Source organism: Aspergillus fijiensis (genome assembly GCF_003184825.1).
Source record: "Aspergillus fijiensis CBS 313.89 unplaced genomic scaffold BO72scaffold_13, whole genome shotgun sequence".
NCBI lineage: Eukaryota > Fungi > Ascomycota > Eurotiomycetes > Eurotiales > Aspergillaceae > Aspergillus > Aspergillus fijiensis.
The window spans coordinates 629,900-654,602 of NW_024468989.1; the positions used below are offsets into that span (position 1 = coordinate 629,900).

Below are 24,703 nucleotides of genomic sequence, written 5' to 3' on the forward strand. Positions count from 1 at the left end.
GGAGAGGATCGAACTCTCAACCTCACGATTAACAGTCGTACGCGCTAACCAATTGCGCCACCAAGACGTGGTTGGTGGTCAGCTGACGTAATAAGGATTTATAGAGCTATGCAAATGACGGAGAGAATGATGACATCAGAAGACAGCTCCCAGTCTCTCGAACAGTCTTTCGGGTGGCGCGTGATGAGGCCTGGACATGCTCACGCGTGGTGAGGCAATCTCAAGCTAGCGGACTCGGTTGAGGGCTTGGGGGGAACTCAACCATAGAAAGACGGGAGAAGGATTAGGGCTGAACCTCATTCTGATGCATCGGGTGTGAAGAGAGGAATATGCTCCTTTCAACGAAACCACACTATAAAAATACCACTTCTCAATTCGAAATCACTCAAATTCATTCTCTTCAGACCTAGAGTTCCCGTTGTTAGTTGCTTCGACCCCGAGACCCAGCCATCTACGCCGAATGAGCGCGCTTCATATGCTTGGTATACTGCGCGCGAGTAGAGAACAACAGACTCCGCCCGCAGAACTGACACGGATAGGGCTTCTTCAGCTCATGGTTCACCTGATAGTGCTTACACAACCCAGTATGGCTGTAGTAAGCAGCTTTACAGGGTTGCCCATCGGCGCCCGGAAAGGCGCAGATCCATCTACCCATGTTATCCCGCACGTAGTGATATCGACCGGAGCGGCGCTGGGGTGATCCTGCGTCCGGCTGTGGGTGATCCTGTTGCTGGTTTTCAGGGTATGCTACGCGCGAGGGGGGGTGGACGATGTACTCACGAGCACCAGGCAAGTACTCACGCAGGTCGGGGTCTTGACCTGTCTGCTCCTGCAGCATTGGCCATTCTTCCCCGGCATCGGCCTGACCCACCAGCGTCTGCTGGTCCTGGGATGGCTCCTGCGGAGCGAAGGCAGAGCTCAGGAGGTTAAAAAGACGATAAGGATAAGACGACATCATGATACTTGCCGGTCTGGATAAATCAGATCCTCAGCTGTGCGTCGCCTGTAGAGAGATGGATCAAGAATGGGCGCAGAGAAATAGCACAATGTCTTTTTATGTTTCTTGGACAGAAGGTAACAAGAAAGAAGGAGATGAGGATGTCGCTATGCAATAAAGAGATAGTACAATGGATTGTAAGCCCAAAGACCAACTGGAGAAAATGTTCCGCTATGTTGGAATGAATGCCCCACTAGTTTCTTTATCCTCTGTTGGTAAAAGTACGGTCATTGTATGGAATTGATGGCCCACCATGCTACTGAGACAGGATTATTCATGACACACATACCTAACTCTATCAAAACTCATTCATGAGTTGCTGACCTACAGCAGGCGATCCCTGCGTCCAAGGAGGGAAAAGGAAATGGAATTTCCGACAGTCACACGTGCCCCCTGCCTATCCTTCTACTTCCACTGCCGCATTTTCTTGGCAAATTGGTAATTACAGATATTTGATGTCAGTTGGATCAATACAATATCCGATCGGACCGCTGCTACCGTCTGGTCGGGTCCGCCAAGAAATCCGGAGCCGGAATCGACCTTACTAGATCGGGTGCGATCGACCATTAGCCGGAGCCTGGGGCGGTCGATTGAATGGGTTGCCGAAATGCCACAAGTAGACTGTCCATGAGGTCATGTACTAATCCCAGACAAGACTATTTGTTAGATGGTTGGGAGCTGCGTTTATTGCCGTGGTTGACCCGTTATATCTACTGCTCAAGGATGGGCCAGACCCAGGCCCAAAACGAACGCGGAACGTAGAAAGCAAGCCAGCCCTAAGGACTTGGTCAAAGGACGCCCGCAATTCCGCTAGGATGGTGGACAACAAAGCCATGCAATTGATGACAATGGATTTCGGTAAGTACAAAAAGACAGACACTGGCCAACAATAAGGCTTAGACAGGGCTGGCATATCAGAACAATTGAACACAGAAGGAGGCACCGAAAGAGTCCAAGAGAAGGTGGTATCGAAACAAAGATCCTGACAAAACAAGGAGGTACGAAACCGAAGACCAAGAAGATAACGCGAGAAAACCGAAAGATCTAAGCAACAAACGAGAGATTTTGACAATCAGATGCGGTAGAAGGTGGCAAGAAGACACCAAACAGGACGATGAATGGGCGTCGCAGATGAACTGCAAACACAGATGATCAAAACAGAGACTTGATCTTCGAGGGGAACTGTTGTGGCTCAAGTCGGCGCGGAAACTGGCCTCCGAGCGAGACCGGTCGCTAGGGTTGCAATTTGTTAGATAGGTTGACAAAAGCAAGGAGGCATAAGAGAAGCACGGTTGACGTGATATACCACCGGTAGGGTGAGTGAGCTCATAGCTTACCTGAGTGATAGGTTGCGGGGACCATGTTCTTATCATCATACCCTCTTTGCTTATCATGATAGCATGGTTTCCAGTACGTCGGTAGTTTCCAGTGCGGTCGTTTCCTGCACCTAGGTTCATGTTCCTTTTGAGGCCCGATGATACGAGCAGGGCCTGGTTCCGTTCCGGTCTTCCACATTCTATCCTCTGGTCGCAATGGCCCCTCGCGATGCGTCTTTCCGGGGGGGAATATCTTCTCCCTATTTTCATACTCCTTAGGGTGCTCTTGGTATGGGAGACCCTTTTTGTTATAACACACTTTTCCCTCCGGCAGGTCCTCTATATGCTCTGCCGACCTGAGCGCATGCTCGATGGAAATGTAGTGGAGATCCCACTTAGAGTGCGTGAAGGGAAGCTCGCTGAGAGACCACTAAATTCCTTGATTGTCAGCTTACACCCAAGAACAGAATGTGAAGGCATACATAGGAGGTATTGCTGTGAATCAACGTATCATCCAGAAGCCTGCAAGAGTGGTCCTCTTTTGATTTTCGGGTCTTTGAAAACCCGAACCACTGGAAAAACGATTTCATTGGTAAGAGTCCCATGATATCTGCCGAAGTCAAGGAAAAGAGAGATATTAATAGCTAGGATTGTGTTTGCCATGGTGCAGGTCTAGAGCACGACTATTTATGCCCCCCATGGTATACTGCAATGAACCATATTGCTGCACTCGATCACGATGCCATCTGCTACACTGTGAAACTGCGGCGAAGAGCATAGGCAGACAGTAGAGAAACATGATGGGATTATGCCTCACTCAGCCTGCGAGGGCGGTTTCGCGCTGAGACCCCATGTTGTGGCCGGGCATACTTCTGTGCCTTTGTGATCATAGGCCAGTCCCTCATCAATGAAGACAAGAGGATCAAAGATCAAAGGTAAGCAGATCACAGTAGTGGCAGCTCTTGTTTTTCTTCTGATAAGGACAGACAAAGACCGGAGACTGCAATTTGAGACAAAGTGTATCAACTACCTTACAACTAGATGGCTGGGACAGTCAAAATTCTAATAATGGAAGTGCAGCTTCAAAGACATGTTGAAAATCTTACACAAAGGAGGTGTATTGGTGTTGTGCTATTTTCATCAGAGTCGTGCACTATTTAAGGTGCTTGAGTGCTACATGTGTCTCAGGCTGAAGCTAGTTTTATCTATCTTCCACACACACACACACACACACACACACACACACACACTGCGAACAGAAAAATGGAAAACAGCGACTTTTTCTCCGACGATCCCCTCGTGCAGCAAGCAGCCCAGGTTGTGTTTGATGTAGTGGACGGGATAGAGGACCCGCACACCGGGGCCGAGCGCATCGACGCCATTATCCGTCCATACTTCTTGACTCCCGAGAAAGAGCGGAAAGGGGATAAACCTCTAGAGCCGTTTTGGTTGGAGGTAATTTCGACTGCCGCTGTCACGCGCTACGATGATGAAGGGCAGGATCGATTGATTAAGCTCATGTGCGCTTTGAGTCGGCTGACACCGATCATTATCGATGAGGAGGAGGAGAAGATGAGGAAGAAGAAGAATCAGGGGGGGGTGAGGGAAAAGCTGTGGACAAGCTTTAGCTATTTGGGGTGGGTGATGCGACAGAACTTCCCGAGCGGGCTTCCTGAAATTTATCCCGATCCGACGGCCAAGTGCTGCGGACTCCTCCACCTTCCACAGGATGCCCGGTGTCCCTTGAAACTCGGCGACAAAGACAAGCCGAAGGATGATAAGTGGATCGCGCAAGACCTCAATCTGGACTCCTTCATGGCTAGAGTCCTCGGACATCAGCTGCGGCCGTGGAAGGAGTTCGCCATCTGGCAGCTGCGGTCCGCGCTCGAGTGGCCCCATGTAAACCCCCGTCTCGTCGATCACCATCTTGCTATCGTGCGTGAATGGATTCTCCATGCGGGCTACGAGCTGTATCGCCAGCGGTACGAAGGCTTTCTCGAAGCGGACAGGATGAGGCGCACAATGCAGGGGCCTCTCCACCGTGCCACAGGTGGTAGGGCGGATATCCCCCGCGAGCGGTGGATCTTCTGGAAAGAACGCATTGCGGAGCTCGCGAAATTCGCCTCCGATGACTTTCAGAAGACCGCGGCGGCCCTGGTGGATCGGATGAACAAAATTGAGGAGGATCTGCAGGATATCCCATTGTCGCAAAAGGCAAGCGGGTGTTAGTGTTGCGGCCCTGAGGCTCTAGTTTGATATTCACTTCTTTGGTATTTGATTTACAATATTACGCCCCTGAGGCAGTTTCAATATTTGCCTTTTGATTCCTTTGTCTGAATCTCCATTCTCGAGACTTAGGAAGCACATTATGCTACTTATTCGTACTATACGTGCATGGGCACACACAGAGCAGCTGGCTTTCTTTGAGGCCTCTAGTGTGTACCCCTGACTCGCCGCTTTGGTCGCGGCTACCACGACCCCGAGTGAAACGTAAACCACACGACAGGGAAGAATAGCAACTTGCTATTGGCAGAGTTCCAAGTAAAGGGAATGCTGCTTGCTAGAATTTGTGGCTTTTCGGGTAAGCCATTGGTCGCCTCGCTTTTCTCCCAGACCCAGAGCCTCCACGAAGGCCAGACCCGATGCATGGCCAGGGAAAGGGGGGTCGCCTGTCCCCCCCCCCCCCCCCTGCTGGTCATTTTTTTTTCTTCCCATACAGCTGAGCACGTGTACTATAGCTCTGAGTATTGTCTCCAGGCGCTCTTGAATTTGCTAGAGAGAACAATCCTTGAAGATGACGGTTTTTGTTCCCTTTTCTTTTCCTCTCTTTCTGTTTTGAAAACCAGAGCACAGTACAGTTAGGGCTAATGAGGGAACCACTAGCACATACAGCCGCAACCACCAAAGTCTTCTCAACCCGAATGCTATGAAAAGAGCTCCTTGATGAACCTCCCAGTTGTGTCTCGCAGACACATACCCCCAAAGTCGCTCATCGAGAGCAATCATCAGGTCAGTAAGCCTCAAAGACTAGTAAGTAGTATTTGCTGTATCCATAATTAACGCAGGTTGCTGTTAGAGAAACATTTTCTCGCTACACAACACAGCCTCCTTTTTCCTGCGGCGGAAGTATTGTACTGCACGCCACGTTGAGTACACACTCTCCTCTCGACAGACAAAGCAATAAGGTTCCCAAGCCTCCACACAACTCCCCCACTACGTTAAACATCAAATCTTTGATATCATGGATGCGACTTATCCAGAGAAAGAGCTGACGCTTATCACGCTTAGTCGGTCGGGCTGCCCCGTCCCGGCCTCGGAGATCCCTTCCCGAGTTTCCCATGATCATCGCTTCACGAAGTTTCGGCTCACGATCCCGTTCCTGCCTACACAGCTCCCTTATGGCTACAAACATCTAGAGCCCCACAGCCGATTGATCGCTCCGGTCAACGAACGGCACCCCCCAATATCAACCCCGACCCCAAGTCCGAAGCCGGTACGCTGCGCGATAACACATCGAATACCCAGCTGCTCAATACCTGGAGCTTGAACATTAGGGGCTCATCGGTGGCCCTCACAAGAGTCTTGCATGGTGTCTCAACGCCTGGCATTAAACTCGCGCGACTTCCTTAGCTGGAGTCGCACGAAAGGCTGCCCAGCATTGAATATCGGGCTCAGCGGGCTGTCAGTTTGGGGCAAAGTTAGTCACTGAGCTCGGGGGCTTAGGGTTAACGGCCCAGCGATTCAACATCCACATTCTTCACCACGTGTGACCACGACACCGTCGCAGGGATGTCGTTGCATTCAATCATGGTTGTTACAGCAGAGGAAGATCAAGATTCTTGAGATTCTGCAGGGCTTCAAGGTGTCTTTCACGAGCGAGACAATCTCGGTCGACACTTTGGGATGACAATGCACCACACGGAGGTCAGTACAAGGTCTGTGTGAGGGATTTAGTCTGATGCAGCATTCACTGAATTTTGACCAGGAACAAAATTGTGACAGGCTAGACCAAGCACGTCGATTGGACCGAAGAATGCGATTGTCTGATGTCAAACCCAGCGGACCAGGGTATCGGTGATCCGGGAATTCGATACTCGTACATATGAGTACATCAGTAAGTTGAGGCCTAAGTCCCACCCAAGCCAAGTCAATTGGTCCAGACAGAAATGACAGGATCCACAATTGATTGCGGAGATGCGGAGCCATTTTCCGGGCCGAGGGATATGAGGGGGTCATTGCGTTGCCGCAAAACAAGAATGCGCCCCCATTCCCACCTACCTGTAAGGCATGTGCCGCACGGGTCATCATTCAACGAGCACCGATTCCGGGGAAATACGGGGCTGCTGCTGTCAGGGGTACTCTGGACGATAACTGCAGACAAACAACACGCGAAAAGAACCGACACAATCAAGCCCAAACAATTTTTTTTCGTCCTGCATAATTAGCGCGGCCGGGTTGCGTGACCCCCCTCCCCACTGCTGCGTAAACCAACCAACCTTGCCCACAAATAGCAATCCTGCACATATCAATTCCTGCATCAAAAGTCGATGCATCAGAAAAAAATAGCACTGACACCTGGCTACAGAAATCGAAGGCACCTGTCCATTTATTTCCCCCCGCCAACGCATTTACTCATTACTTTCCTATCAATCGACAGGGGGGGGGGGGGGGGGGGGCGCTTCCTATAAGATATGCCACCATCGCCAGACCTAGGCTGTAGCGATCCCCCCAAAGCCCGCCAACTGCTGCCTCTTCGCTGTTCTTAATCTTTCCGGATGGTCCACGACAACAGTGGCAGCGCCTCCATGCCATGGCGGGTACCACAGCGTTCGACCCAGAGAACAAAGGCCCGGCCCTGCTGGCGGTGATGTGGACTCTGACGAGCCTTGCGACCGTGCTGGTCTGCGCGCGCCTGGTGATCCGTACGAAGATTATCCGTGCCTTCGGGCTGGACGACTGGCTGATTGCTTCTTCAATGGTGAGTCCATTATCTCATTTATATCGATGATTCACCCGTTGACCCACTCCCATCCCCAGATCTTAGGGCTATGCAACGTCAGCCTCGCGACCGTCGCCGTGACCCAAGGTCTCGGCAAGCACGCCGCCACGATCGGCCCCTCCGCCGCCGAACGAGCGAACCTGACCATCGATCTCGGCTGGATCTTCGGGATCCTCGCCTTCGCGCTGCCCAAACTAGGCGTGGCCGCCCTGCTGCACCGGATCCTGGTTCCTGGGGTTCGCATGCGGTGTGCGCTCTGGGGGCTGACGGGGATGGTGATGGCCGTCGCGGTGGGGAATATTTTGGTACTATTTACCCAGTGCGATCCGCCGCGCGCGCTGTGGGCGACGGTCGAGGGGGCGCGCTGTCGCAGTTCGAGGGTCATCATCGGGGTTGCCACGTTTAATGGGGGTGAGTCTGCCTCTCCTGTCGCCGATGGCTACTGCAGTTCAGCATTCGCCGGGAGGGCACTCACTAACAACGTTGCAGCATTGTCAGCCTTCACCGACCTCAGCCTGGCGATCTACCCGAGCGTGATCCTGTGGCGATTACAGATGTCCCTGCATAAGAAGCTCGCCCTGTGCGCGGCGTTAGGGCTCGGCGCTATGTTCGTTCATCCCTCCCTTCAATCCCTTGACAATGCAGCCCTAACTGGTCCGGATAGCTCCGCCTGCGCCGCCATCATCAAAACCACCCACCTCGACGCCCTCGGCGACGTTGCTGATTCCACATGTATGCTTGCCCTACCCTGCTCTGCCCTTGTTCCCTTACCTCCTCCTCCCCCTCCACCGCAACCCTCACCCCCGACTAACGCTAAAGACAGACGAAAGCTGCCCCCTCGTCCTCTGGACTAAGTACGTCCCCACCTCAGCCCACGCATACCCAATCCAATCATTCCCCGTCCTCCAACCCTGTAAGCTAACCCCAGCAAAAGCGCAGAAGCAAACCTCGTCATCATCGCCTCCTGCATCCCCACCCTCCAGCCCCTCCTGGATTTCATCCTGGGCAAACGCTCCTCCGCCTGCCGATCCTACAGCCTCCCGCGCTCGTACCCGACCCCGGTGCCTTCGTATGGACCCGGATCCGCGAGAAAGGGGCGCCATCAGTTGACGGAAGGAAGTGTGACACGAGCAGACAGCCAGGAGGAGATCTGGTCCGGGGATGAGGAGGTGGAGACGGTGCGGCCGGGGCGCGGGCGGGGCCGGGGCAGGAAGTGGGAGATCCATCGGACGGATCAGATTGTGGTCGAGTTTGAGATGGGGGGTGGGCGGGGGCGGTAGGCTGATTGATTGAGAAAAAGAAAAGTGATGCGCTTGTTCGGGTGGGAGGTTGGAGCAATCGGATGGTGTTTGTGGTGGTTTTGGAGATAGGTCCTGAGGTCGATGGATGGGTTCTAGGTGATTGTTTGCTTGTGTACAGATCTATCAACTTTGATTTACGGGAGGTAACAAGATAAGAGCTGTGCACCCACTAGAGCTTATCAAGGGCGGCGGGGATACTTCCTGATCGGGTAAGTAGGTCCCCGCATGCAACCGCGTTCCAGAGGTACGCGCGGTGGCTGCGGGATATGTATGTATGTATGGCATGGGTGCAGTTGATGTGTCGAGTGCCACTCGTACTAGCGCGGTAGCATTCCCCTGCAGGAAACAACTCCGTAGAGACAAGCAATGTTGCTGAAACAGGCACATTCTTTTGTCCCGGAGATGATGCGATCTACTCAAATAGGTTTATACCTCGCGCATGGGCTAAGAGGAATTTACGCCTCGGTTCGAGGTCCCAATGAGGTGAAACATGAGCCCGGAGAGAGGTATGTGGGCCGAAGAGAGACCCGACTGACAATTTTGAAATGATTCATTGCCTTTAAGACCACTCAGACCTGTTTCATGCTCACACAGTTCCAGAGACAACAGCCGAGTGTCACCCATGTCTCAAGCTTGGACGAAGCTACTAAACTTATTTATGCTCAGACCTCATGCCCTAAGAGATGGACGGGTGTGCATTGACTTGAGCAGTCCATTTCACGCAAACCTTATTTCTTCCGCCTGAATCCGATCACTGAAACACTCCCGTAACCCTAACCCCATAACTTACTTCTAACCCACCCTTAACTTCCCTGCACTCCCCAGCCACTCACGCCAAACTCCCCCGCACCAACGGCACCAGATACTCCAAATTATACGCCCACAGATAATTCGACAGCTGGTTCCCGAACGCCGCGCCCGTCCAGTACGTCGACCGATGGCCCTGCAGCGCATACTGCCGCTGGATGAACCCGTCCCTCAGGTTCTCGGCGGTGGTCCGCATATCCATCGCCCCGTGGTTCGACCACGCATGGACTTTTATGGTAGTCCCGTTGGAGACTGAAGCGGAAAGCGTCCCCGCGGCGATTAGACGGCGGATCCCTTCGTTAGCGAGGGCCTGCGCGGCGGTCTCGCTGAATCCCAGCCAGCCGACGACGATGACTTGCCAGAGGTTTTCGCCGAGGTACTATTTTTTTAATAAGTGATTAGGGCTAGGTTTCTTGAGTTGCAATATGGATGGGATGGGGGGGGGGGGGGAACTCACCTCGAAGTAATCGACGAAGGGCGGCTCAGGCAGCGCGTAGTCGTTGCCATCGATCGCTGTGGCGGGGAGGTTGTAGATGACGCCGTTGACTGGTAGTGCGGGGTGGGAGATAATTCCTGTGTGGACGACGCTCCATTTTCCTTGGTCGAAAATGCTCTTCTCGGTGGTGTCCAGATCGAAGGGGGCGGTGTTGGCGGCTGTCGGCTCGATGGCCATTACGAGGCGTCTGGCGCGGATGATAGTGTGGGATTGGGTGCTGTGGTTCTGCACGACCAGCTCAACGCCCCGGTTGTCGGGGTACCGGATGGAATCGATCACCGTGCTATTCAGCAGGACGGAATCGCCCAGGATGTCCGCGACCGCGTCGTAGATGTCCTGGTTGCGGTGGGAGGCGGGGACATACTCCGGGTCCTGACCTAGAAAGGCGGCAGCGGTTTGGGGCCCGAAGGTCTGCATTTGGTAGAGGGTGGGTGCGTCGAGCATGTCGGCTAGACCGGCGCCGATGCCGGACCAGATGAGCTAGCCGGGACGATGGTTAGGGGGTTCGTGAGTGGGAAAAGGTTGGTGGTGGGCTTACGAAGATGGTCGCGTTTAGGTTGTACTTGGCGGCGAAGTCGCGGAAGGGCACTAGTAGGTCCTCAGGGATATCTTCGGGCGCGGGCCACTTGGCGTAGGATGGGAGGAAGAGATCCTGGTATTGACTGGAGACATTGTAGAATGTTTCCAGGGCGGCGAACTCGTCGGTGATGTTGGGAGCAAGGTAATTCACGGGCTTGCCAGTGGTGAAGTCTGCGTAGGTAGTGGTCAGGGTGGTGCTGCCCAGGTCGGGCTCCACGTAGTCGATGCCGAGCCGGTCGAAGAACGCGGTCGTGCCGGTGTAGTTGGTGTATGCCGCTACGCCGTCTGATGCGACATGCTGTCAGAATTGTGTAGTTGGATGGTGGTCAATGATTGTACTTACAGTCGTAAGTGGTATTAGTGGCGGGATTCGTCCAGCTGTTGACCATTCCGCCCTGTAGGGTGAGAACCACAGTGATTAAAGCATGGCCCATAAATGAAGAGAGGTTTCATACCAGTTGACCTTGTTTTTCGACAACCCTGATTGAGAGACCGGCATCATGGAAGTGGACAGCCGCATTGGCTCCGGAGGCTCCACCACCGACGATCACCACATCCACTGTCTCGACAGTTGCATCGGGGTAACGGGGTTCGAAGGTTGAGTTGGATGCTAGGGATGCAGCACAACATGCTCCAATCGAGGCAAGAGCGACAGAAAGTGAGTTGAAGGGAGACATCCTGAGTGAATCTTCTGGGGCGGGTAGAAGCTCAGCAAGATTTAAACCGGTTAAGTGAAAGCGAGGGACGGGCTTTTATTTCGAGGACTGAGACTAGTGTGAGAACCGACAGCCAACTACTGTGGGAGCGGAATGCCCTGCGCAACCTGAGAAATGAGTTGTGTATAAATGAAACAGTTGGAGACAGTTCACCAATCATTGTCCCAGTATAAATGAGCGCCGAAACATCTATACCCAACTTAGCTACCGTGGCAGAGTAGTAGGGCTGAACTAGAGCCAAGAAAGCTAAGCTATAACGTCTCCACCGCCAAGCCGGTCGACTGGAGCCGGGTTACCCGAGCTCAACAGCTGTCATTGCCGAGCAATCTCAGGGGGGGACTTCACCACAAGTGAATGAGGGTCTTTGAGCGACTCATATCTACATGAAGAGAGTAATCACGCGAATAATTGTCTTCCTTTGGAAGCCAGTATCGCAGAACATATTGCAAACGATCCTCCTTCTCATCCAAATTATATATCCGGTCATGACAGAGGCAGACTTCATTCTGCGAAAATGCGTAACCAGCTCTCACATCGGTCAGTTGGACTTGCGCTTCCGATCGAGTTCACTCAGCTTCCTAAAAGCCCGCGTTATTTCCACCGCACTTTGACACGCATAATCTGCGAGACATCAGCAAAACCCCACAGCCCACACCGCAGGATATCAAGACAATACTCACAAGACCCCACAGCAATCCAAATAAAGTTCATGAAGAAGTAATAAAACCAGAAGTAATAACCCTCTGGCCGACAGAACTCCATCCCGTGGTAGTAAAGGTCGAACAGGCTCGTCGCATAGTACAGCACATCGCCGTAGACCTGTCCCAGCGACATGATGAGCTGCAGGGCGTGGCGAGCGGGGTGCTGGGCGGCGATGCAATAGGCAACGAAGAATGCGAGCGGGCCCCAGCAGAACTGCAAGATTTATCAGCTTCTCTGGCTTGCTGCGTGCAGTCTGGATAGGGATGGCAGGACGTACGGCGGTGACGGCCTCCATGGACACAAGGAATGCGTCCGACGTCAGATACCGCGAATCAGAGAGGGAGTACTCCTTCCATAGCTGACCAAAGAGATCCTGCGAGCTTGCGAGGGATTGATGGTTGATGACGAAGTAGGCTTCGAAGAAGAGGTGGATGGATCCCGCTGCACGGGGGCTTACGTGCTTAGCATGGGGTGTTTGACTGGGAGGTTCGTCGAGGCGAGGATAGGGTACATACTCAGGCACATCCATTTAAATGCAAATTGGTCTGATCGACTCGCATTAGGTCGTGCGCGGCGGATGGTGATCAGAGCGACTCCAAGGACGGCAATCCAAAGGATACCAAATTGGGCAATGAGCGAGAAGACGGGGGTTGTGTTGGTTGCATAGTGTGGTAGGTGTATTGTTGAAGGATAGTAATTGTGAGAGACTGGTGTGGTTTGATTGGTCATATTGCGTAAGCTTGCTCAGCTAAGTCAACACAATTGTAAGTCTATTGTACATGACAGTTTAAAATATATAGATTGTCAACAAGGATGGATATCTTGTCTTATAATAATCGATGCACGATTGGTCCGGGCTCGGAGCCCGCGGAGCCCGCGGAGAATGCCAAGAGATTCGGATATCAAGGATACCAGATCAGACCACCAGCTTTGAGTTTGAACCCCTGGAGATCTAACTTATTCAGTAGTTAAATGCAAGGCTGCATATGCTGAAACAAGCATTAGACCCTTTTTGGTAGGCAACCATATTCACTCTGACTAGCGATACGCTGGCCTGTTTAATAACCCTACAATTGTCTACCTAGTAAAGCGATTTGTGTAGTTTATTCTTCCTACTTCGAATATTATCTTCGCAGCTCCAACAGCATAAAAGCTCCAATGTTATCAAAAGTCTACTACAAACCTCACAACATCAACTCATGCTCGTTAATGGAGGTGACTATGATCAATTTTGAGGTCCTATGACTAAAGTTTATATGGACTCAGAAAGTTAGGACTAAGTAGGCATGCGCGTGGGTGTAGATATGTGCAATTGATATGTTATCAAAGTCATAGATGCAAGGGGAAGAAAAGACAAACTTGGGATTTGCGCGGTCGGACTTTTGCCTCAAATCAGTGTAACACGCGCAGAAACACAGACAGAATGGGCTACGACTATACAACGGTGTAGGTTGAATTTGCTATTCTTTCGTGCGTTATCGTACGCTGACCATGGCAGCCATGTTATCTACAACGTCCCAGTGGCAGTCGGGCTTACCGCTGCCTTCTGGCCCTTCATGACGCGCCTGGACTGGGCGCGAATATTCACCATGGTCACGATACGCTACCTCATAATTTGGCGTCTTTGCTTTCGCAGCTTCTCTCCCCACCCACAAAATCTGACCATTGTGGATAGATAGCACTCACAGCCACGATTCCGTGGGATTCATACCTTGTGCGCCGCCGGGCCTGGACTTACCCCCGGGAAGCCGTGACCGGCTACACATTGTGTTCCATTCCTCTGGAAGAGGTCTTCTTTTTTGTCATCCAGACATACAGCACCGATATGCTGTACACCATACTCACCCGTCGATTGGTGTTCCCTGCCTTTGTGCGACCAGCAAGTGGGAAATCCTTCAGCGTGGGAATCCTGGTCCTGGCTTGGGCTGGTGCCATAGGTGTCAAATACCTCCTAGATGGAGGTCGGTACACCTACATGGGGTTGATTCTGGTTTGGGCTTGTCCGTTTCTGCTGGCTCAGTGGTAAGAGTTACTGCCTTTACGGCTAAGACAACACGCTAGATCTGATGCGCGTACATCAAGGGCAATCGCCGGCCACTTCATATTGGCTCTCCCTCGCCGCGAGATTTTTCTGTCAGTAATGCTCCCAACAATGTTACTATGGATAGTGGACACATTGTCAATGCGGCGAGGAACGTGGGTCATCGAGAATGGCACGAAACTGGGCTGGGAGGTATGGAGGAATATGGATATCGAGTATGCGCTAGCAGCTGGGCACTTTGACAGAGAGTCGCGATAATGACCCAGCGTATAGAGAAGCCGTCTTCTTCCTCCTAACGAACGTGCTGATCGTGTTCGGATTTGCCGCAATCGACTTTACCATAGCCCTAACCGATGGCAAGCTCGCTCAATCCAAGTCGAGTATCCACGGTGTTCCTTCCTACGGGCAAATCTTCCGGAACTTCGTTTTCTCGCCACAGAAACTAGATCCTGACTTTGTGGCTCTCCTGAGCAAGGCAGTTCGATGTTTGGCTACCAGTAGTCAGAGTATGTACATGGGAAGCAGTATGCTTCAGGGATTCCTGCACATTGATCTCATCTTCCTGAAAGGAGTCTCTAACCTCTAGAAACCTCGAAACCACCCGCTAAAAAGAGCCTCAGATATTATTTCTGTCGGGTGGCCGACGACCTGATCGACAACTCTCCAGACCGAATTACAGCAGTGACAGCCATCAACAATTGCAGAACAAAGCTAGCCTACCGGCTCTCACCAGACTAGGAACATCAGGGGGAACCTAAGCCTTCGGAGCTGAGTGAACCGATAGCGGCTCTCCCCGCCTCCCGACTGCGCCTTTCGCCTCTCCAAGGTCTCCTGGAGGGGTTCCGCACCGATACCAAGTTCGACTGCGAGAGCAGTGGTTTCCCTATCGACTCCGAAGAGGAATCACGTCGCAGGCACCGTGGCCGCCAGCGTGCTGGACCTCGTGTTCCACCACTTCCCCCATCATGCGTCGGCGAACCGTGCCACTACGCGGCGAGCGGTGATTGCGGCCGGCGAGCAGACTGGCCAAGGTTTTAAGTTGGTCAACATCGCGCGCGACATCGACCGGGACTCGCGGATCAATCGGGTCTATCTTCCCACGGCCTGGCTCACGAGGGCATCACCCCGACAGACGTGCTGGACAATCCGGATAGTGCTCCGGTGGAACGGTTGAGGAGACGCCTTCTCCTCAAGGCACAAAAGCTGCATGACGAGGCAGTCGGCGCCCTAGCATCCCTGCCCTCCATGGTGCAGGGCCCTCTACGGACGACCATCGCAAGTTACATGGCGATCGGGGCGGCACTTCAGCGCGGGGGTCGCGCGCCTCCGGGTGAGAAACTGCGGCTTCCCTTGTTGCGCCGTGCGGTGATTGCATTTCGCGCCATGACGACAAGGTCTTAGGATTTACAGCTTGGCTCACGGCGTTGTCACTTGAACAGCATCATTTTTAGGTTGGGGCCGGTAGTCTCGAAATCTAGCAAAGACCAAGTTTCGAGGGGGCGTTTTACTTGATAAATAAAAATCACCTCATATGATCGAAGGAAAATCATTAGTGTTATCTTGTCTACCGCTTGATTTGATAATCAAAGGGCTTGATTTCTCTCCGTCTCTCAGTAAGCCTCTATCCGCAGTGCAGCGCCTGGAAGAGTGATTCGCTAGGACATATATGCGCAAGGGGAGGGGGCTCGCTACGCATTCCTAACCGCCATGTGAAGCCGATCCAGCAAGAAAATATTACTACGCACACATGAGCCACATAAATAAGCCCTTTCGGGTATTGCCTGCAGAAGGTCGCTATCCTGGCGATGGACACTGCATGCGTGATGGCTCAGATCACCTGGGTTCTTACAGTACTTGTAGACCATTAGGGCATGTACTCCGGGTCACGCGCAGCCTTGTACTTCATCACTAAACTTCAAACGTCGTGGGCTGCATGTACCATGTCGTACCGCACTGTACACTCTGATACATCACGAATGGACATATAGTACACCACATACAACTATGCAACAAGCCGTGAAGCGTCGGTGTGATTGTAGGGCGCCAGACGTGGTTATAGCTTCTCTCTGAGACCACCCTGCTGACAGACATCTGCTGTTTGTGTCACGAAGGAATCCCTTTGTAGTTTGTATGCCACCGAGCTGAGTGCTCATTCTTAGCGTCTATCGCATATTTGGGGAGTTTAATTTTTATGCCATTGTTGTCATATCATCTCGACGTGAGCTTAGATACTTTTCTTTGACGTGGAAGACTGCTAAATGTTGCACGGTAGGCCTAAAATCTCCAGACTCATTCTGTCTTATTTTCCAGGAATGTGATGTTGAAGCTATCACCACTCCATGTATGCCCATGGTGCGGAAGCTATCTACCAGTTGACTTGGTATAGCCCTAACCCCAATCTCAAATAACCATTCAGGTATCGTTATTCACCACAACTATGGAAAAGCCATCAGTTGTTATAGTCGGTATGTCAACCCTCGGGATTCTTTTGCCATCATACCTCTGAAGAAAGCAAGCCTCGATGCCACAAGAATCGAGTCGTCATATCTAACGCACGCTCACTAGGAGCCGGCACTATCCGTCCTTGCGCGCCCTCCTCTGCCAGCCAAACGTCTTCCGGATGCTCCTGACCATGCGTCCCTGGACGACCATGTACGGCCGAGCGCAGCACTATTTCACCAGCACCAAGATGCGGCAGGCCTGGACCTTTGCCTCGATGTATGTGGGCATGAGTCCGTACGGGGCGCCGGGGACATACGCGCTGCTGCAGTACTCGGAGACGGTCGACGGGATCTGGTATCCGCGCGGTGGGTTTCAGCGGGTGAGTTGAGTTGAGTTGAGTCTTTTCGTCGCATTCTCGAGACTGTCCATCCTAAGACTTGATACTCATGTTCACGTGCTCACGAACTTTTCCCACAACGAATAAACAGACCTCCCTTGAATATCTGTCTCTCCTCTCATTCACACAAATCTCAGTCCACTAAGCCAGAGCGAAAAGGTCCTCCAAGCGCTCGCCGGCATCGGCCAAACCCAGGGGGTCTAATACCGGCTACGTAGCCCAGTGACCCGCATTATCCTCTCCGACGACCAGCACACTGCGCGGGGCGTGCGCCTGCACTCAGGCGAAGAGATCCTGGCCGACATCGTCATCGTCAACGCGGACCTCGTCTACGCCTACACCCACCTCCTCCCGCCCTGCCCGTACGCCGCCACGCTCACGCAACGCCCGACCTCCTGCAGCAGCATCTCCTTCTTCTGGGCGGTGGACACGCCGCTGCCCCAACTCCGCCCGCACAAAATCTTCCTGGCCGAGCACTACCGCGAGAGCTTCGACGCGATCTTCATCCATCACAGCATTCCCGCCGACCCGTCCTTCTACGTCAACGTCCCCAGCCGGATCGATCCCACCGCCGCGCCGGAGGGCAAGGAAGCGCTGGTCGTGCTGGTTCCGGTGGGCAGTCTGCGCAGCTCCGGAGAAGGAAGTCACCAGGATGAATGGGGGGAGGAGATCGTCGCACATACCCGCGAGCTGGTCCTGCGCACCATCGAGTCCCGCACGGGGATCCGGAACCTCAGCGCACACATCCTCCACGAGACGCATGAGACCCCGCCAACGTGGCGGATTAAGTTCAATCTCGATCGCGGCGCGATCCTGGGCCTGTCACATTCCTTCGGCAATATGTTGAAGTTCCGGCCTGCGATGAAGCACGCGAGCATCGGCGGGCTGTACTTTGTCGGCGCGAGTACGCATCCTGGGACGGGCGTGCCGATTTGTCTTGCGGGAGCGAAGTTAGTTGCGGAGCTGGTTAAGCGGGATGTCGAGTCTGTGGGAAGCAGTGATAGGGATAGGGCTACAGGGCGGGTTTTCTGGGATATACTGTTGGGGATGCTTGGTGTTGCTGTCGCAGGTCTGTTTGTGATGCAGATTCGGTTTGGGCAGGGTTGCGAGTAGGTTGGATGACGGTTGGGTCTGGTAGGAGTTGATTATGGATCTTCTGTACTTCCTTGTAGTGCAGTGGCGGTCTTAATGCTGATCATGCTCGAACCCTGCTATTAGTGAGCTTGAGGTGGTATTGTTGATTGGCAAAAGACGAAGATTTGAGCCGTGCTCAGACAGGGAATGTATTGTTGAACCATCCTCATCTAACCGCGGAACCCTAATTCCTCTCCTGCAGTCGGCGCTGAGCATTGACGTGAATCTTCCCCTTCAGCCAGGATATTGACTCCTCAATCCCTTCCCCAGTCGCAGTCGAGATGGGACGAAGTATCTGCCAGCTGTCAATCTTTTGTCTTGCCACCAAAAACCATCCGTCGGAGACAGAAAGCAGAGGAATCCCACCCATTCAACACCCAATCCATCCAGACCCAAGCAATTTACCTGCTCCTTTGCAATCCCCTCATCCTACACATACCCAACCCAACAAGCGATTAGCAATCACACGGGCCAGCAGACCCAGGAAGGTCACAAACCACGGCACCCCCCTCAAAGTTCACCAGCACCAGCCACGGAATCCCCTTCCTGGCAATGCAGTACGTCTGCATCTCGCCGGACTCCATCCTCCCGTGGACCAGACAGTCAACCTGGTACCGCAGCTCCTCCAGCGCGATCGCGTGGGCGGAGTTGATCACGATGATCAGGGCGTCTGCGTCCGCGTACCGCGCGGCGACGGCTGCCCGCCAGCCTAACCTTGCACTCAACCCTACGTCCGCGGCGATGAAGCTTAGCTCGCGAGAGGGGCTGCTGCTCGTCCAGCCCGCGTGGCATCCGTGTACGGTTACAGGGCTGAGGGGACTGTCGCTGACATGCTGGAGGAGGGCCCGTTTGCCGGCGTCGGGGAGGCCGAGGATGGAGACTTTGGGCAAGCTCAAGGGGCCTGGGGGAGGGGCGGCCTGGTCGCCGAGAAATGTGCGGACCCGTGTTATTAAATTGAACATTGTGGAGTGTGACTGCGTCCGACTCCTTACCTACACATTGTCTGTAGTAAGGAGATTTTCGGATCACAGGGGGTTGATACGTTTTCTCCGATCGCGGCGCGGGCGGATCATAGCCCCTGAATGGGTGGGTGGCCCGAGCTTTGTGCGGGGGGGGGGGGGTTTTTTTTCCAATCCAGTTGCAAAGCTATCTATTGCAGCCAATGCATATCTTGGGCATAATTGCTGGAGTTAGGAAATTGATATTTGCTGGATCCGACTACTCTCTGAACTGAAAATCGCGTCAATTGGGGGGGGCCGGTGCTTTATGGACCCATTGTCCGGCCATCGGGTACGAAATGATGACTTGGACGTTCCTACCGACCATTCTGGGGGCTCCTGCAGCTACGAATATACGATTGGGGACTAGAAAAATAGGTTATCGAGTAGCCCATTGCGAAGGTATGGGAAAGAAAATGGAGTATTTCACAGCGGCCGATCTCCCCGGAGACGTAGTCTAGTATGGAGTGGTGAGAGGTGTAATCGAGGGCCAGCGTGCTTGCGCCGGTAACTTGGACGATACAGCCGTTTAGATTGGTGCTTGCCATTGCCATTTCTGGAAAAGTCGGGGGGTTGCGAGAGGGCAGGCGAGACCTAAAGACAAGCAAGACGAGGGAGAAAAGGATTGAGGAGTCGGGGAGGCGAATTAGGGCTAGGTGCGTTGGGTCAGGTCCATCTACAAGTCACTACCGAAGGCTTTCCTTCCCTACTCGCCAGATACAGTATAGATTGACAAAACATTGGGCAAGATCTTTTGAACGAGCGTTGGACTAGGAACTTGAGGATCCGAAGATAGGGCTTACACCCCACTTCCTGCGCCGCAGAGGTCTACCACATCGACAGTGCTATACTGCTGCCTCTACACAACCATGACATTACACTTCATAAGCGATCACGTAACGATCCAGGGTATAGTTTCATGCCAGTAGCCCCTTAGTGATCATACAATCCATCCCTCAGTATAACATACATTCTCACCGTACATTCGTCCGACACGCAACAACAAAAGCGACACATACAAAATTAATGTCTCCCTCCATCCCGAACCTAATTTTTCCCGACGGGCACATGCGTCGGGATACTGACCTGATTGCTATCTGCAGGTATTTCCCGTGCCTCGAAGATGCCATATGTCACGAGCACTGCTGAGTTCAATAACTCTCGCATTCCACCCAACAGGAAAAATAGTCATCACCTTCAGATCAGGCGACTTGCTGGACTCTGTGACTTTACTATCTGCCCGGGTGCAAATGTTCAGGAGCTAACCCACGCCATCGTCTGGAATCCGGGTTCGCGACGATAAGTGCTATCTACGGCGCTACACGTGCGAGGGAATCGTTGGCTACGCTCTAGGAGATAGTAACTTAGCTACAACAAACAGGCGCATTTCCTTCCTCCGTACTCGGAAATGAGAGGCAAAAAATTGATGTTCATTGGCTGCAATGGAGGCGATGCTCAGTGGTAGATGTCTCTGGGTACATTCAGAACGCCAGCATCATCACACTCCCTGTCTGCCTCCAACAGAGCCAGCTGCTTCTGATGTCATGTGGCTGGCTAGCGCGTATTTGATGGTATGAGGCAGCTGCACTTTGTCGAGGCTGAAGTCGAGACGAACTCTTTCCACATTCCGTGCTTGGAGCCAGACTCCTCGATTCCAGCGCATCGGTCCTCGATGCTCGATATACTTTTGCTGTGTTGAAGGGAGACAATACGTCTCTGCAGGTGAGATAGGTTCGTCAGCAGCCCCCCCCCCCCCCGGAACCAAAACAGGCATTGTTTAGGGATACTCTGGCAAAAGTAGGGGAAGTTGATACGATCTCGACGACTCGTGGTAAAGAGCTAGGGGTAATCATACTCCTTGATATTCTTCCAGCTAGGGCCGTAGCGGATGGCTGAATGTCTTGGCCAGGCAGCCCAGACGGGGGGCCCAGACACAGCCGCCATCTCTTTGCACAACCCGGTTTCCCATCGCCAGTCATCTATCTCCATGCCTGCCAGCTCGTCTTGAACATCGCCCTCCATTAGGCATCATGCCCAACAAGGAAAAATATATTTCGGCTTGCGAGTGTTCGCGGCTCGCGCTACCAGCGCCCCGTGAGCCTTGTGTGCACCAGGGCTTACAGCACTCTTTCTTGGTGCGATCGATGAGATCCTGTGAGATACCGCGGCGGCTGAATTTCATCTTGGTTTTCTCTCTGGACTTCCAGGCCAGATAGGCGGGATAAGGTACTCTAGGAGATGATCCACCCTGCGGGTGGAATATATGGAGGTTGAGGGGTAGCGTTGGGACCACTCACTGATCCGTGAGGCCTTCTCGCGCAGTAAATTACCGAGTCATTATGGGGCGTCCAGTGGCTTGGACCTCGCGGCATCCAGATAGATATTCCGGTCTCGTGGCTGGGTAGATTTGAAAGGTAACGGGACGAAAAAGAGAAGACAAGAAAGATAGCTATTACGGAGGTTCCTCCGCAGGCTGGGAGGGGAATGGGAATCAGGTTTACAACGACATCAAGACAACAGGGATGCGATGGCAGTGAGTGTCGGAGAATGAGCGAGAGTTCTGGAACAGGGTGAAATCATGGACAGGAGATTCCCTGGAAGTCTGTTTGGTATATCAAGATTTTGGCCATACACGGCAGGGGATCTACCAGCTGCGCTTTCTGGTCTAAGACCACTTTTCATGGACCGAGTGTCTTCTGTTTCAGTTAGGGTTCGTTGTATGTAGTTAGATCCCAGCTAGTTGGCGGGCTATCAGCTCCGAAGGGGGTCAGACCGGCCTTCATGAACTGACTGAGAACATTTTGAAGAGTTTAAACTTACATACCGGACTGCTTGCAAGCCCCGAGATACACACATACTATCAGAAGATTCACCTACCACTCCATACCTCGGCCCTTGGAAGGAATCCTCATAGCCCTGATGAAAGAATGGGTGGATCTCACGTGATCGAGAGGCCTGGGCGGGGTGGGGGTGGGGACGGTGGGTGGAGTTAGACGAGGCAACAAATGGCCTTCGACCATGATAGTCGAATCCTGGGCTAGATGAGGAGATCTATCATATTTGTTCCGCAGTATGATACTTGCGCTAGTAAGGTAGCAGTGGCCACTCTGGGTCCTCTTGTTCTTCTCAGTCTTATCCGAGACGTCGAATCAATCGGCCTGGGAAGTACGCAGGCCCCTTCAATAATGGAGACCATTCGGTCGCTAGTGATGCACTGAGATTCGTAGAAGAGAACACTGATTCTGATTGGATATAACACCATCTCGCTTTTGGGGTAGAAAATCGAATAGCATAGGCCGGATAACTGATGGGACAGCTTCACAGCATGAACCTCGATGTGGAGACCTCCTTGCAATCGTTTGCTGTGATTAAAGGAAAAGTCTCACTCTGCTCCACACACCCCTCTCACGCAGCATGCATCCGCACCTTGACCCCATTGGCAATGCAATTAGTCAAGGTCAGATTATGCCGGAGAACCTCGTTCGCATCCAAAATCTCCATCCGATCGAACCGCTGCAGCAACCGCACCGTCACGTAGCTGGCTTCAGTGAGGGCGAACTGCTGGCCAATGCAGATTCTCGGGCCGCCGTTGAACTTAACACGAAGAAGTCTGGTTAGTGGATTGCTGTTCCCAAAGTATTTCCTGGGTAAAATGGTCAGGACATACAGGCAAATACTCCCAGCCAACCTTCCTGCCTTCCCACCGCTCAGGCCGGAAGACGTCCGCATCCGCGCCCCACAGATCCTTGCGGCGATGCATTACGTACACGCCGTAGTCGCACGTAGACCCCTTGGGCACGAAGACGGGGGATTTCCCGTCCTTGCCGCCGCCGCAAGGGAGCGTGGTGTCCTTGTTGGCGTAGCGGGCGTTGAAGGGCACCACCGGGTGCAGGCGCAGGGCTTCGTCATTCACATACCGTAAGTACTTGCAGTCCTTAAGTTTGGCGAAAGTAATCTCCTGCGGTTGGTTGTAGGGCCCGAAGTCGGCGAGGATGTTGTTGCGTAGTTTTCTGTAGCGCTCGGGATCGCGGGAGAGTTCGTAGAATACTAGGATTGGTGGGTTAGGGGTTGGTTCGTAGATTTCATCATCCAAGGGTCCGGAGGAAAGAAGGAGACAGTAGCACTGCTACTTCGACGATGCTTACCCCAGCCAAGATGCGAGGCAGTTGTGTCCCGGCCCGCCAGCAACAGATTCAGCAGTTGATAGCGCAGCTCCAGCGGGTCCTGCGTTTCCGCCGCCAAGGCCTCGAGGAAGACATACGGCTCGTTTTGGGAGGGCTGCTTCTTCGCGCGGAGATTCTTGGAGAGGGCGAGGCGCACGAAATGGTCGACGAACCCGTGGACCACGCCGCACGCCTGCCGGAATTCCCGCGAGTTGTAGAGCCAGTACTGGTCCATGAACCGGAGGCGGGTGGCGAGCGCCGACTGGGCGGCATCAAACGCGCGCGCGAACTTGACCTCTTGGCTCTCCTTGCTCTTGTTATTCTCGTCGGTCTGCCGGAGAGACTGCAGCTGGCTGTTGACGGACTCCCCGAAGAGAAATTGGGTGGCCGAGTCCAGCGTCAGGCGGAAGAAATATGGAAGGAGGTCTACTTTCTCAATCCAGCCGTCGGTCGTGATCAATGACTCCAGTGCGCGCATCATGTTCTGCATATGGGTCTCCTCCAGGTCCAGGTCGCTCACTTGGTCTCGAGTGAATTGCGGTCGCATGATGGCCTAAAATCCGTGAGTATGAGTTACACCGTGGAAGAGGGTGCTGGCCTGGCTTAGCAGAGCAACATACCCGGGAATGTTTCCAGTATGCTCCGTCCGACGTAAAAATGCCATCGCCAAGCATGGGGAAGAAATTGCCCCGCCTTGTAGGTCCAAGATCTGCATGATCAGCATGATAAGTCTAAAAAGACCTATGGGTGCATAATCACCGAAGTCATTAAACTGAGTTGCTAAAATTGCTTGGATGTTTCGAGGGTCTGCCGTCCGAAGATTCTCTGAGCCTGTGGTGGCAGCGCGTGAGTAACGGCATACACCGCTGAGAGGACAGCTCAACATGAGTATTGTAAGCATTACCTACCAAGAACATTGTAGCGGTAGGTATATGTTCCGAGCTCCTGGAAGCGTTGGAGGACATCGGAGGGGAATTGTTGGGCTCGATCGGCTGCAAGAGAGCGTCGCACACTATCAATTCCGAAGGGCCAGCGGTTTTTTTCGACTGGGGGCTCTTTACAGCCAAGGTCACGGGCCTTTGCCGCGTTGCAGCGGGCAGTGAGAAATGATGAGACCAAGCGGAAGAAAACATAGAGGATGGCGACCCCGGGGAGGGCATTTATTACTGTTCTCAATTCCATTCTGACAGCAATGACAGGTGAGATGGTTCGGTGTAGGCGCTGCAAAGTTTACACCTCAGCGAGGACAGTTTAGAGTGGAAGAGAGAAAAGAGAGGCGCGCGCCGGGGGAGGGGGGGAGGGTAAAGAGAGAGACAGACGGTGGGAATGATCAACAGTGAATGTAGTAAATGCACACTGGATTTGTAATGCCCCGCTCCATATGGCCTCAGCTGGGAAATTCATATATCTCAATCAGAAATACTATAGTGGGATGGATCCTTCCGGGCGGGGCGGCGTTGGCGTGCTTATGCTTGTCAGCCCCAGCGCCGGCCGGGCACTGGATGAAAGTCTTCCACACGGTGGCTATGTGCTCATGGCCCAAGGCGAGGATAATTCATGATTAATGCTTGTTCCCCAAAGGGACCCAAGCGGGGTTTCTCTCTCGACCCTATCC

At 53.1% G+C, this 24,703-nt stretch overlaps 9 protein-coding genes across 9 annotated transcripts; 4 read left to right on the forward strand and 5 right to left on the reverse strand.

Moving 5' to 3' along the window:
- Positions 1-451: 451 nt before the first annotated feature.
- Positions 452-955, reverse strand: BO72DRAFT_494365 (uncharacterized protein; the record flags this gene model as incomplete). The annotated part of the gene is made up of 1 exon (XM_040948460.1): positions 452-955. One exon carries the CDS (start codon positions 953-955, stop codon positions 452-454), a length of 504 nt encoding a protein of 167 aa, XP_040803525.1.
- A 2,621-nt stretch (positions 956-3,576) lies between these two features.
- On the forward strand, positions 3,577-4,542 carry BO72DRAFT_505795 (DUF3632 domain-containing protein; the record flags this gene model as incomplete). Its single annotated transcript, XM_040949203.1, has 1 exon — positions 3,577-4,542. The coding sequence occupies one exon, from the start codon at positions 3,577-3,579 to the stop codon at positions 4,540-4,542; it is 966 nt and encodes a 321-aa protein (XP_040803526.1).
- A 2,458-nt stretch (positions 4,543-7,000) lies between these two features.
- On the forward strand, positions 7,001-8,896 carry BO72DRAFT_446327 (uncharacterized protein). The gene is made up of 6 exons (XM_040944270.1): positions 7,001-7,291; positions 7,351-7,723; positions 7,802-7,919; positions 7,977-8,044; positions 8,136-8,166; positions 8,247-8,896. The coding sequence occupies exons 1-6, from the start codon at positions 7,124-7,126 to the stop codon at positions 8,590-8,592; spliced, it is 1,104 nt and encodes a 367-aa protein (XP_040803527.1). The 5' UTR covers positions 7,001-7,123; the 3' UTR covers positions 8,593-8,896.
- A 306-nt stretch (positions 8,897-9,202) lies between these two features.
- Positions 9,203-10,974, reverse strand: BO72DRAFT_446328 (amine oxidase flavin-containing superfamily). Its single transcript, XM_040944271.1, has 5 exons — positions 10,951-10,974; positions 10,839-10,890; positions 10,455-10,780; positions 9,878-10,396; positions 9,203-9,799 (listed from the first exon to the last, which is right to left on the reverse strand). The coding sequence occupies exons 2-5, from the start codon at positions 10,882-10,884 to the stop codon at positions 9,443-9,445; spliced, it is 1,248 nt and encodes a 415-aa protein (XP_040803528.1). The 5' UTR covers positions 10,885-10,890; positions 10,951-10,974; the 3' UTR covers positions 9,203-9,442.
- Positions 10,975-11,749: 775 nt separating this feature from the next.
- On the reverse strand, positions 11,750-12,642 carry BO72DRAFT_494370 (EXPERA domain-containing protein; the record flags this gene model as incomplete). Its single annotated transcript, XM_040948461.1, has 4 exons — positions 11,750-11,832; positions 11,892-12,126; positions 12,191-12,354; positions 12,429-12,642. The coding sequence occupies 4 exons, from the start codon at positions 12,640-12,642 to the stop codon at positions 11,750-11,752; spliced, it is 696 nt and encodes a 231-aa protein (XP_040803529.1).
- Positions 12,643-13,035: 393 nt separating this feature from the next.
- BO72DRAFT_476124 (Lycopene beta-cyclase) lies at positions 13,036-15,355 on the forward strand (the record flags this gene model as incomplete). Its single annotated transcript, XM_040947369.1, has 9 exons — positions 13,036-13,359; positions 13,412-13,505; positions 13,589-13,935; positions 13,996-14,169; positions 14,228-14,525; positions 14,567-14,635; positions 14,693-14,811; positions 14,855-15,041; positions 15,071-15,355. Exons 1-9 carry the CDS (start codon positions 13,337-13,339, stop codon positions 15,353-15,355), a joined length of 1,596 nt encoding a protein of 531 aa, XP_040803530.1. The 5' UTR covers positions 13,036-13,336.
- A 938-nt stretch (positions 15,356-16,293) lies between these two features.
- Positions 16,294-17,906, forward strand: BO72DRAFT_494372 (phytoene desaturase family protein; the record flags this gene model as incomplete). Its single annotated transcript, XM_040948462.1, has 4 exons — positions 16,294-16,306; positions 16,371-16,419; positions 16,520-16,761; positions 17,017-17,906. 4 exons carry the CDS (start codon positions 16,294-16,296, stop codon positions 17,904-17,906), a joined length of 1,194 nt encoding a protein of 397 aa, XP_040803531.1.
- A 476-nt stretch (positions 17,907-18,382) lies between these two features.
- Positions 18,383-18,889, reverse strand: BO72DRAFT_457166 (uncharacterized protein; the record flags this gene model as incomplete). Its single annotated transcript, XM_040946318.1, has 1 exon — positions 18,383-18,889. The coding sequence occupies one exon, from the start codon at positions 18,887-18,889 to the stop codon at positions 18,383-18,385; it is 507 nt and encodes a 168-aa protein (XP_040803532.1).
- A 3,441-nt stretch (positions 18,890-22,330) lies between these two features.
- BO72DRAFT_476125 (cytochrome P450) lies at positions 22,331-24,329 on the reverse strand (the record flags this gene model as incomplete). Its single annotated transcript, XM_040947370.1, has 6 exons — positions 23,997-24,329; positions 23,848-23,895; positions 23,709-23,797; positions 23,071-23,641; positions 22,593-22,972; positions 22,331-22,519 (listed from the first exon to the last, which is right to left on the reverse strand). The coding sequence occupies exons 1-6, from the start codon at positions 24,268-24,270 to the stop codon at positions 22,331-22,333; spliced, it is 1,551 nt and encodes a 516-aa protein (XP_040803533.1). The 5' UTR covers positions 24,271-24,329.
- Positions 24,330-24,703: the final 374 nt, after the last annotated feature.